The 12,239-nt window shown below is 43.8% G+C and overlaps 1 protein-coding gene across 9 annotated transcripts in view; it reads right to left on the minus strand.

Moving 5' to 3' along the window:
- The window catches only part of LRSAM1 (leucine rich repeat and sterile alpha motif containing 1), a 62,737-nt gene that overhangs the window by 33,010 nt on the left and 17,488 nt on the right, over positions 1 to 12,239 (minus strand). For all 9 annotated transcript variants that reach the window (XM_004479765.5, XM_004479763.5, XM_012520132.4 and 6 more), the window contains exons 7-9: positions 6,030 to 6,114; positions 4,963 to 5,084; positions 2,870 to 2,960 (exon numbers count right to left, since the gene is read on the minus strand). In XM_004479765.5, coding sequence (XP_004479822.1) covers positions 2,870 to 2,960; positions 4,963 to 5,084; positions 6,030 to 6,114 — 298 coding nt within the window. The remainder of the gene's footprint in view (positions 1 to 2,869; positions 2,961 to 4,962; positions 5,085 to 6,029; positions 6,115 to 12,239) is intronic.

Here is a 12,239-nt window from a genome sequence, read left to right on the forward strand (position 1 = left end):
AAGGATACAAATAGGCGGTTCACAAGAAATACTAAAAATAGGCAGATGTATGAAAATATATTCAAACCATCAAGTAAATGACATTAAAATAGGCTCTCTTGTTTATCAGATTAGCAGACTTTTTTGTTTTTAAAGGAGGCACCAAGGATTGACCTAAGGCCTTGTACGTGGAAAGCAGGTGCTCAACACTGAGCTACATCCGCTCCCCAGCAGATTTTTAAAGTTTAAAGTAATACCAAGTGTCAGTTATGTTGTGGGGGAGAAAAGGGTCCACTCGGATACGTCTCATGGAATGTAAACTGGTGTAACCACTGCCGGGCAATACAGAGTGCGCCTTCCCTTTAACCCCGCAACTCCACGTGTTGTCTGCTCTAGAGGAAGAGTCACACTGTGTCAGAGAGGTGTGAATGAGAATGTTCACACTAGTGGGAATTTGGAAATAACTTCCATGTTCACAACAAGGGGCTGTTTACACAAGCTCTGGAGACTCCACAGCAGTCGAAAAGAACGAGGCAGATCTATATGTTAAGATATAGGAAAGTGCCCAAGACCTATCCTTGAGTGAAAAATGCAAGGCATAGAAAAAGAATTGGATAGCATGATACCTTTTATGGGTTTTTTCTTTTTTTGTTTTTAAAAGAGTAAAACAAATATTTTACAATAAAGATGCAGCCATGTATTGGTTATATAATTAAAATAGATAAAATTTGTATATAAATAAATTGAAATATTTCTTAAGCTGTATAGTGGGCACACATATGTTCACATTGTTTAGTTCTTTATATCTTTTGTATACCTAAATATCACATGATTTTTAAAAATTAAGAAAATAAAGTGAAGGTTTATCTCAACTACTGGCCAGGGGTACATGTTAGAATTACCTGTGGCTAGAATTTGGTAGATCTGTGACCTAGTTTGCTATTATTTGTGTGAGATTATGTGTGTGTAAACTTGTTTGTTTTAACTGAAACGTAATACACATATAGTAAAGAGCAAAAAATCTTCTTACACGGCTTAGTGAATGTTTAAAAGCAAACATACCCTTATGCCCCTGACCCTGATCAAGATACAGAAAATTTCCAGCACCCAATAAACTCTCATGCCCCCTCCACAGTTCCCTGCTCTGTCTTGTGGACCACTGTGGTGATTTGAGTCTTCAGGAATCAGTATTGGTTCAGAGCTAGTGTCTTGATGGACAGGAGCATATACTTCTTTGTGTTTAACTTCTTTTACTCACGTTACATTTGTGAGATACACCCAGGTTGTTACATGTAGTAGTATCTTTCTGATTGTGTAATATTCATTGTATGAATATAAATCTATTGCATGAGCATAAAAGTTTATTTATCCATTCCACTACTGATGGCTATTTGGGTTGTTTCCAGTTTGGGCTATTGTGAATAACGGTGCTGTGAACATTTTTTGACATGGCTTTTGGCATATACTCCCAGACATTTCTATAGGGTATATACTAGGCAAGGAATTGCTGGGCTGTAGGGTATTTAAATGTTCAGATTTAGTAGGTGCTGCCAAGTAATCTTCAAGTGAGTTTCAATTTATAGTCGCTCTAGTGTATGAAAGTTCCTGTTGCTCCTCATCTTTACTCATTCTTGGTACTGACAGTTTAATTTAGGCCATTTTAGTAGGTGTGTAGAAGCACTTCCTTGCAGTTTTAATTTGTGTTTTCCTGTTGACTAAAATGATGTTGAGCACTTTTTTCAGGTGCTAGTGGCCATATGAATATTCTCTTTTGTAAAATTCCTATTCAAGTCTTTGGACAATTGTTTTATTGGGAGGTTTGCCTTTTCTTTGTAGGAGACAAGTTCTTTTTATATTCTAGATGTAAGTCCTTTGCTGGGTATGTACGTATTGCAAATGTCTTCTCCAGCTTTATGGCTTGCCTTTTCTTTCCCTAAATGATATCTCTTGAAGAAGAGAAGTTTTTTTTTATTTTAATGAAGTCCAGTTGATTGCTCTTTGATGGTTCCCAGTACTGCCTGTCTCCTGCTGAAGAAAGAGGGGAAGGCCCACCTCAGCATCCAATTGATCCAGAGTCATTTAGTAAAAAGACCTTCCCTTCCCACTGCTCTGCAATGGTGCCTTTGCCATAAACCGATGTCTTGGCGATGTTCTGAAAGTTCCACATGTGACAGGAACCCTGGGTTAAGATCATGGACACTGACAGGAGGTAGCCAGGTGACTGCGCTCCCCTCCTGGCAGCCGGACCAGTGCCGGCCCTGGGTTTTAGCTCCTGCTGCTGCCCTGCTACTCCTTCAAGTCACCTCTCTCTTGGATGACCCTGATGGCCTCCTTACTGGTCTCTCATCTTCCCCTTTGACCTCCTCAAATCCCTCTCTTCATGCAGCTGGAGTGATCTTGGTAAAAAGGAAATCTGACCACATTGCTCTACCGTCTGACCCTAGCCCCAGCTGCCCTCTCCGGCTTCATGTTCCCCACTCTTCCCTTTGCTGTGGGCCCTCCACCCACACTGGCTGTCTCTTGGACTGTGCTTCCTCCACCCCCTAAGGTCCTTGCATTTGAATGCCCTCAGCCAGAAACATCCTTCTCCTCTCCTAAGTTCCTAATCATCCTCCAGGGTCTAGCTAAACCACTTCCCTGGAGAAGGCTTAGATCTACATACTCTCTCGTAACCATAACCTGTAATTATATTTCCTTGTATAACCCTTTGTTTTGTTTGTTCCCCCCGTTTCCTCTGCCAGACCTCGGGCCCCTAGCAGGCAGGGACTGGGGCCGTCTCGGTCTTTGCCATACCTCCAGAATCCAGCCTGGGCCGGCACATGTAGCTGTTGGGGTTGGGGGGTGGGTCACATTTCCTTACTGGGAGGATGAGGCAGGCTGCCTGCTTTACCTCTGCAGAGGAACTGCTGAATGGCTGCGGTGCCAGCGCTGCACACCTCCCGTGACGGGTAGATCATGGACGAGGCGTCGAGGCTTAGAGTCTGCAGACACAAGGGGACACCCTTTATCTGTTTTGTTCACTTCACTAGTCAACACAATATGAATCTACCTGATTCTGTTATCTATGTGTTTGTGTATTGGCTGCCTCTTCTTCCTAGAATGCAAGCACCATAACAGCAGGGAAAGGTTACCTGTCTTATTTACTGCTGTGTTCCTAGCACCTAGAACAGTGACTGGCAGACAGGAAAGCATTCAATTAATAGTTTTGGGTAAACAAATGCTTGAGTGAAAAAAGAGAAGGTCTAGAGAATATGATCCCAGTTTTGTTTAATGCTTTCACATATAGTAATGCTTTCACATTAGTATATTTATGGAAAACAATTGGGAAAAAAATATATATCAAACTCAAAATTAGTTTCCTCTAAAATGTAGCATTTACGTCATTAAATATTTTTAAATATTTGAATTTTTAATACACAATGTGACTTTTTATTTTTTTATTTTATTTTTTAAGAGGTGCTCTGAAATGGGTGCTCTGAGTCGCAGTGTCCAACACGGAAGCCACTAATCTTACTTGGCTATTTAAATGTAAACTAATTAAAAGTTAATAGCATTTAAAATTTAGTTCCTTGGTCACACTAGCCCTATGTGGTTAGTGGCTACTGATTTGGACATTTCTTTTTTTTAAATTATTTATTTATTTTTAAAAATTACATTCAAAAAATATGAGGTCCCATTTAACCCCACCGCCCCCACCCCCCTCTCCCCCCACAGCAACACTCGCTCCCATCATCGTGACACATCCATTGCACCTGGTAAGTACATCTCTGAGCATCACTGCACCCCATAGTCAATGGTCCACATCATAGCCCACACTCTCCCACGTTCCATTGATTTGGACATTTCTGTCATTGCAAAAAGTTCTACTGGTTCTGTTGGCTAGCCTCTCCAGCTACCCCACAAGCCTTTCTCAGGCTGGCCACCAGGGCAGGAGACCATCAGCCTAGAGGTCAGCCCCTCCCTCTGCTCTGTTCTCCATGCTCACCCACCCATCCTAAGGCAGATGCTGCCTCTCAGTGGTCTGTCCTGAGAAAGGTAATTCACTGATTGCTCGGAGGATTCTGCGATGTTTGGCCAGACTGCTTATCATCATGAATGAATAAATCCCTGTTCCAGAAGGCCAAGTTGCAGAGAAGTGAAGAGCACAGGCCCTGGATTAAGACTGCCTGATTTTCAGCCCCATTTCTGCTATGTCTGACTGTGTGGCCTTCAGACAAGTTCCTTAAAATCTCTGTGCCTCAGTTTATTCTTCTGCAAATGGCATAATAGCACTTGACACAGGAATTCTGTGAGGATTCAAGCAGATAACACAGGTCTAGCGCCTAGTCTTAGTAAGCATCACATGGATGGGCACCTCCTCGTCCAGACTGTGCGAGCCCACTTTGACTGAGTGGTTTGCCTTGTGCCAGTGTCCCCACCACCAGTTGTGATGGAAACCCAGCTTCTAAATGTGTGAAGCTGAGGCCCAGGCCCCTGGCCTGAGCTGATTCCCACCCAATTCCCACAGCTCTCTCCCTCATATCTCTCTGGGCTCTTTATGTTTTGGACTCTCTGAGCACAGCAGTTTCCAACCACATCAGCTTCCTCCCCTTCCCTTAACACATCCTGTTCTTTACCATCTCCTGTCTTTTTTCATATTATTCTCTCCAACTAGAATGCTCCTGTTATCATGTCTACTTCTCAAAATCTTACTCCTTCAAATTCAGTCTCAAATACCATTTCTTTTACAAAGTGTTACTCCACCAGAATTCAGCATTCTCTCTTCACTCTAGAAGTATGATTTTTTGGCCTCCATTTTGGCAGCAGAAGTCACATACTTACAGATATTCATCCATCAGTCTCTCTATAAGCTCCAAAGAGCCATGTCATAGGCTCTCTATACTCTCAGCCCCATGTGCCCACGGGAGGCATTCAGGAAAGTGGGAAGGTGGGAAGGTGGACAGGCAGAGAAAGGACCCCGGATGAGAATGGCTCCCTACTCACCTCAAGGGTTCGAACATGAGCCAGCATCTGGGGTAGTCTCTGAATCTCGTTTTCACTGATGTCAAGAGTACGTAAGCTTCGGAGTTCCCCCAAGGTGTCTGGAAGCTCCTTCAGCTTGTTGTCTGGAGACATCCCAATGGTATACTTAACACCCCAAGGCCCCATCACCAGCTTCAATGCCTAACACCTATTAAGACTTGAGGAAAGGTCAGTGTGTCACTTTGACCCCTGGAGCATGTGCCTCCATCAGGTCCTGGAATCTGAGGCTCCATGAGTGAGAACACGATGCTGGAGTTTCAGTGACCTGGTTTCAAGTTCCTACTCTTCCACTCGTAGCTGAGTGATTTTGGACAGCTGACTTTATCTCCATGGGCCACAGTTTTCTCATCTGTGAAATGGGGATAACAATGCCACCTGGTGTTGTTCACAAGAATAGGGATTCAATGAGATAATACCATATGTGAGTTCCTCAGCAAGGTGCCTGTGTGATCAATAGATGAGTGCCATAATAATTATTTATATGTTGCAAATGGGTAAACCGGGGCATTTTGTGCAGAAGGTGCCTAAAGATAGTGAAAAGAAATAAAATCCCTAGCTAGGGGTTATAGTGAGGAAAGCACTTAACTGAGGGTAAGGAGAGCGCATTAGAATCATGGCTGTCAACGCTCCCTGTGAGCAGTCATGGCTCTCTGGGCCTCACGTTCCTCATCTATAAATTGGGGGATAAAACCGCCTCCCTCTGCTTCCTCACGGAGTTGTCGTGAGGCTCACCACATCACCGGAGGTGGAGGTGCTATTCACTGAGGGTGAAGCTTCTCAGAACCCTGACTGTGGTTCCTGCATGGCTCTCCCTCAGTCAGTCCACTACTACCTCCTTCTCACCACAAGGAAATGCTTCAGAAACCCTGTCTCTGATCACCACGGACTGACCTAACAGGAGGTTTAAAGTGACACCTTGAGATTGGCTGCCTTCGTGCCCCATGGCTGCCAGGCTGTGCACCCCTGTGGATACTGGCTGAGGCGGCCCAGAGCCGACTCAGGGTATCGCAGCCTCCCGGCCTCCTTACCTTTCACATTGAGGGTCTGGAGCTGAATCAGGTCCCCAATGGAACGTGGGAGATATGTCAATTGATTCCTTTCCACATTTAAGACCTAAGGAAGAGGGTAGAAAGGACATGAGAATCCACATACAGACAGTGGTAACTATCCCTGCATTTCCTAACCCCTGCTTCAGGCCAGGCATCATCTGGGCACTTCCCATACCTCTTTACCTCCTCCTGACAGCTCTGTGAGAAAGATATAGGTTGTTATGATCCCATTTGAGAGACGAGCAAACTGAGGCCCAGAGCAGTGCAGTCGTATGCTCAGGAGAGCAAAGTCAGGGCTTGAACCTGGTCGAATCACTTATGCTGACCTGCAAATGCCCAATGGGTACCGCACGATCAGAGAAGGAGGAAGAAAGGGACTAACATATTCAGGTCCTGGGTGAGGCACCACATGATAAGGCTGTAATTATTCCAACGTTAAGGAAAAGTAGATTGAGCAGCATAAAGGCAGTGTGATTTGCTCAAGGTCTCAATGCTGGCAGGTGGTGGCACTGGGATTAGAACTGAAACTCGTTGCATAGTAGAGGCTGTGCTCCCTCCAGGATGTGGCACTGACGCTAAGTAGGCATTAAAAGTAGAATGAAGACTTCCGGGAAGATGGCAGCCTAGAAGGACATGGGACTCTCTTCTTTTCCCAGAAAATAGGTGGAGGACAGGCAGAAACAACCTGGGGGAAAAAGGCTTCTAGGGTTTAGGATACCGGGGAAGGCTGAACACTGCCCAGAAGAGAGAGGGCCATAGGAAAAGCGTTGCCATGGCAAAACTGTGAGTTAAAAGCCACGGCTACCACTGCCGGCACCCTCCTCCCATACTAGAGACACTTTTGAACTCTTAGGCCTCTGGGCCAGCAGTGGCTACAGATAAAGGGGGCCTCAGGGATTCACTTCCCCAGGAAAGGGAAGAGAGAGGGACCCAGCCTAAGGCTGACTCAGCTTTTGATTCACAGAGCTGGTCCGTGGTGTCCCACCAGCCATTCCAGGCTGGGGTGGCAGCACCGTTGTTTGCCTCGGGAGCCCTGCAGGGGACTAAAGAGATCCAACCCTCCTCTCAATCTCCCTTTCTACTGACAGGACTGGTTAGTGAGGTCACAGAGGGGAGTGGAATTATTTCCTACTTGAGAAAAGGGAGAGAGCTGTTGCAATGGTTGGAGAACTATCTCTGAGAAAGTTTGTATTACAAGGCTCTTAGCCTCCAGGCAGGATCCTCTACCACACTGAACCAGTCCCTGCTGCAGTGAACACATTAGGACTAGGCATTGAACTGAGGGCTGCCAAAGTGCACCATCTGCTGGCAGACCAAAAAAGTGCAGTGAGGCAATTAAAAGTATATGAGAGGCTTTTTCTGGCCTTTATACACTTGTTCTCCACAGCCCTAGAAAGCAGGTCTGCAACCCATTACTGGATCCAGTGTCTACTTTTGAGCAACTAACAGGGACAATCCTAAAGACCCAAGAATCCATGGCTTCCAAGGTAGAAACAAGAATCAAAGAACAGCTGTAACACACAACCTCTAGCCACAAAATCCCTAAGAAAGGGAGAGAAATTGAGTATCTGAGCAAACTCACCATCCTAATCAGATGCCTAGACATCAGCAAAAAATTACAAGCCATACCAAGAAAATGGAAGACATGGCCCAAGAAAAGAAATATATCAAAGCCCCAGAAGAGATGCACAATTTGAGGTGACTAAATAACGAGATGCATACAAATTTCCAAAATCAAATGAATGAGTTGAAAGACAATATGTCTAAGGAGATAGATGACATCAAGATGATATTAAGCAAGCATAAAGAAGAATTTGAGGGAAGCAGAGTTGGCCCAACAGATAGGGCATCCGCCTACCACATGGGAGGTTCAAGGTTCAAACCCAGGGCTTCCTGACCCGTATGATGAGCTGGCCCATGCGCAGTGCTGATGTGCACAAGAAGTGCCATGCCATGCAGGGGTATCCCCCACATAGGGGAACCCCACACGCAAGGAGCGTGCCCTGTAAGGAGAGTCACCCAGTGCGAAAAAAGTGCAGCCTGTCCAGGAATGGCGCCACACACATGGAGAGCTGACGCAGCAAGATGCCACAACAAAAACGCAATACAGATTCCAGGTGCCACTGACAAGAATACAAGCGAACACAGAAGAAAACACAGTGAATAGACACAGAGAGCAGACAACTGGGGTGGGAAGGGTGGGGAAGGGGAGAGAAATAAAAATAAATAAATCTTTAAAAAATAAAAAAAACATTTGCTAACTAAATTAATCAGTAAAGGGTACATACCCACAAAAATTTAAGATAAATAAATAAAAATTTTAAAAAAAGAATTTGAAAACCTGAATATAAATGTAACAGAACTCATGGGAATGAAGGACACAATAGGTGAGATAAAAAACACGATAGAGGCATACAACAGCAGATTCAAAATGACAGAAGAAAGAATAAGTGATATCAAAGACAGAACAGGTATACCCACATCCTGGGGAAGACTGATGCCCTCAAATAAAGGGAATTGTATCTCTCAAGAGAAATAGTGGCTTCCAGTGCATTAGGGCAGTTGAGCATGTCAAACCCTCAACACTGTTGCAAGTATCTCTGAACATGGCCCTTCAAGCAATGAAGATTGACTGTCACTGTGGTCCCTAAGGGAAGGGGGAAAGAGGTATTGAGTAGATGGAACCAATGTAACTGTGAGGGCAATAGAAGTGTTCCACAGGAGTACACAAGGATGGATACAAGACATGCAAAATTACACCAAAAATATATAAGGGCTGATAGGCTAAAATGTAAAACATAAGATAACTAAAAATTTAGAAAATTGTATAGTCTAAAATATAAACCACAATGTAAACCCAAATGTTACCTTGTTTGAAAGCTATTGTCTCAATATCCGTACATCAGTTTCAGTAAATATAGTATGAATATGTAAAAAGATTATTGCTGTGGAAGGGAAAAGGTTTTATGTTGGATATGTTGGAGTACTGTATATTGTATATATGAATTACTGTGATCTAAAACTCTTGTGAAGATAAGCTTAATAATTAGAAAAAAGAAAAGAAAAAGATAGGATGTAGACACTGAGGAAAAGATGGAAGTAGTTGCCTTGCCAATTTGCATACAGGGCAACACTTATTGCAGTGATGGAAGACAAAACATCAAAAACAAAGCTTTTGCATTTTTAAACATTTTTTGATACCCCAATTTATTTTTACCATAATTTTTCCAAATTAATATATATTCTGTATCTAACCTTTAAACTCATCACTATATTCCATTTTACTATTCATGGAACCTGGCAATATATTGGGCTTCACTTTTCAGGAAGTTTTGGATCACAGAGAGGTTCAACAATGCCAAAGGAGGCATACTGGTGTGGGATATTATTGACAGGGGACACATGGTTGGCAGGGAGTTCTCCAGGGCATATATCCAGGGTACATAAAAATGTTTGGATATTTTCATAGTGGATACAATTAAAAACAACAACTGAGGGAGTGCTGAGTTCCTAGCCAGGGGAGCTCTATCATAGTCCCTAAAGGAACAGCAGCAATCCCCCAAGTGCAACGGCAAAGACCAAAAAAGAATGAAGGTCCAACAATGAGCCCTTGATACTAATGACTATGCTTGTGAGCCTGTGCACCTGAAATAAGAACAAGGCCTATAGCTGCAGGGTGCCTAAGAGTTACCTCCTGAGAGCCTCTGTGTTGCTCAAATGTGGCCAGTCTCAAAGCCAAACTCAGCATGTAAATGTGTTGCCTTTCCCCCAGTGTGGGACATGACTCCCAGGGATGAGCCTCCCTGGCGCCAAGGGATTACTATCAAGTACCAGCTGATGATGTAACTAGAAAATGACCTTGAATAAAAGGGTCTACTCGGACCAGCAGAATATCTCAGTCTACATATAATACCATGAGTTAAAAATGCTTTTTGACCTGGATCAAGGGGGAAATGGAAAGGACAAATGAGTTTATATGGTTATGAGTCTCCAAAAAGAGCCGGGAGGTTATCAGAGGGGTTGCCCTTATGCACACCTCAGCAGAGTCCCAGAGACAGATAAAGTAGGTACAACCTCAGGTATTGGTTCTTCTGAGGGCTACAGAGACCCACAGGTTCTATGGTCATGGCAGATGGAGTTCAGTGCCATGTCAGTTGGCCCTTCTTTGGAGTTTGTGTTTCTTGTGTGATGGAGCTGGACTCAGATGTGATCTTTTTTCACAAGCCTCTCCTGTTACTTTTACTGGAACTGTAGTTAGTGCTGGGGTTTAATATATACCCAGGGGACCTGAATCTCTGAACTGACCATATGATAGCCAGGCCCTGAGCCTCAACAGACTTCAGCTCCTACATTCTGGTTTATTGAACTTACCCCAGTCAACTAACATGGAGTTGAAGAAGGTCAACCACCACACCATGGAGCCAAGAGTGCCTACAACTAAAAGCAGGAGGATTGCATCCAGCATCCATGTGGAATCTAAGCCCCCTCTTGATAGAGATGTGGAGTGGACACAACCAATCCAAGGTCCACAGGATGGAGGAATAGAATATGGATTAGAGTGGACTTACTGATATTCTATTCATGAACTATTGTGATTAGTAATTGAAGATAATATGACATTGGTGTGGAGAAAGTGGCCATGGTGGCTGCTGGAGGTGGGGAATGGGAGGAAGAGATGAGATGTGGAGGCATTTTCAGGACTTGGAGTTGTCCTGGGTGATGCTGCAGGGACAGTTACTGGACACTGTTTGTCCTCCCATGGCCCACTGGATGGAATGTGGGAGAGTGTGGGCTATGATGTGGACCATTGACCATGATGTGCAGCGGTGCTTAGAGATGTATTCACCAAATGCAATGAATGTCTCATGATGATGGAGGAGATTGTTGCTATGGGGGGAGGAGTGGGGTGAGGGGGGATGGGGGTATATGGGGACCTCATATTTTTTTAATGTAATATTAAAAAAATAAAGACAAAAAAAGAAAAAAAAAGAACAGCTGAAATCAAAGACAGAAAAGAACAGAAAGAATGGAAAAAAAGAAGCAGGGGCTCAGGTAGTTGAATGACAATATGAAACACAACATATGTGTCATGGGAGTTTCAGAAGGAGAAGAAAATAGTAAAAGGGGCAGAAAGAGTATCTGAGGAAATAACAGCTGAAAATTTCCCAACTCTCATGAAAGATATGAACTTACATGTCGAAGAAGTGTACCATACCCAATCAGAATAAATCTAAACAAACCTACTCTAAGACACATAATATTCAGAATGTCAAACATCAAAGATAAAGAGAAAATTCTCAGCGCACCAAGGGAGAAGCAAACCATCACACACAAGGGGTGTCCAGTAAGACTTAGTGTAGATTTCTCTTCAGAAACCATGGCGGCAAGAAGACAGTGCTATGATACAATCAGGATATTGAAAGAGAAAAAATGCCAGCCGAGAATTCTTTATCCAGCAAAATTGTCCTTCAAATATGAAGGTGAGTCTAAAATATTCACAAACAAACAGAAACTAAGAGAGTTTGTTAAAAAGAATACATGTTTGCAGAAAATATTAAAGGAAACCATAGAGCTTGAAAGGAAAAGACAGGAGAGAGAGGCCTGGAGGAGAGAATAGAAGAAAGAAAAGCACAAAGGATAAGAAAAAGAAAAAAGGTGAAAATAAGATATGACACATGAAAACCAAAGAATAAAATGATGGAAGCAAATAGTGCATTAAGAGTAATATTATTGAGTGTGAATGGGTTAAATTCCTCAAATAAAAGATAAAGGCTGACAGAATGAATAAAAAAAACTATAGCCATCCACGTGATGCTCACAAGAGACTCACTTTAGACCAAAGGATACAAGTCGGCTGAAAATGAAAGGTTGGAAAAGATACTCCACAAAAATAGTAATCAAAAAAGAGCAAAGGGAAACGGACTTTGGCCCAGTGGTTAGGGCGTCCGTCTACCACATGGGAGGCCCATGGTTCAATCCCCGGGCCTCCTTGACCCGTCTGGAGCTGGCCCATGCGCAGTGCTGATGCACGCAAGGAGTGCCGTGCCACACAGGGGTGTCCCCCGCGTAGGGGAGCCCCACGCGCAAGGAGTGCACCCATAAGGAGAGCCGCCCAGCGTGAAGGAGGGAGCAGCCTGCCGAGGAATGGCGCCGCCCACACTTCCCGTGCCACTGACGACAACAGAAGCG

The sequence above is a fragment of the Dasypus novemcinctus genome, chromosome 8, assembly GCF_030445035.2.
Source record: "Dasypus novemcinctus isolate mDasNov1 chromosome 8, mDasNov1.1.hap2, whole genome shotgun sequence".
In the NCBI taxonomy this organism is placed as follows: Eukaryota; Metazoa; Chordata; class Mammalia; order Cingulata; family Dasypodidae; genus Dasypus; species Dasypus novemcinctus.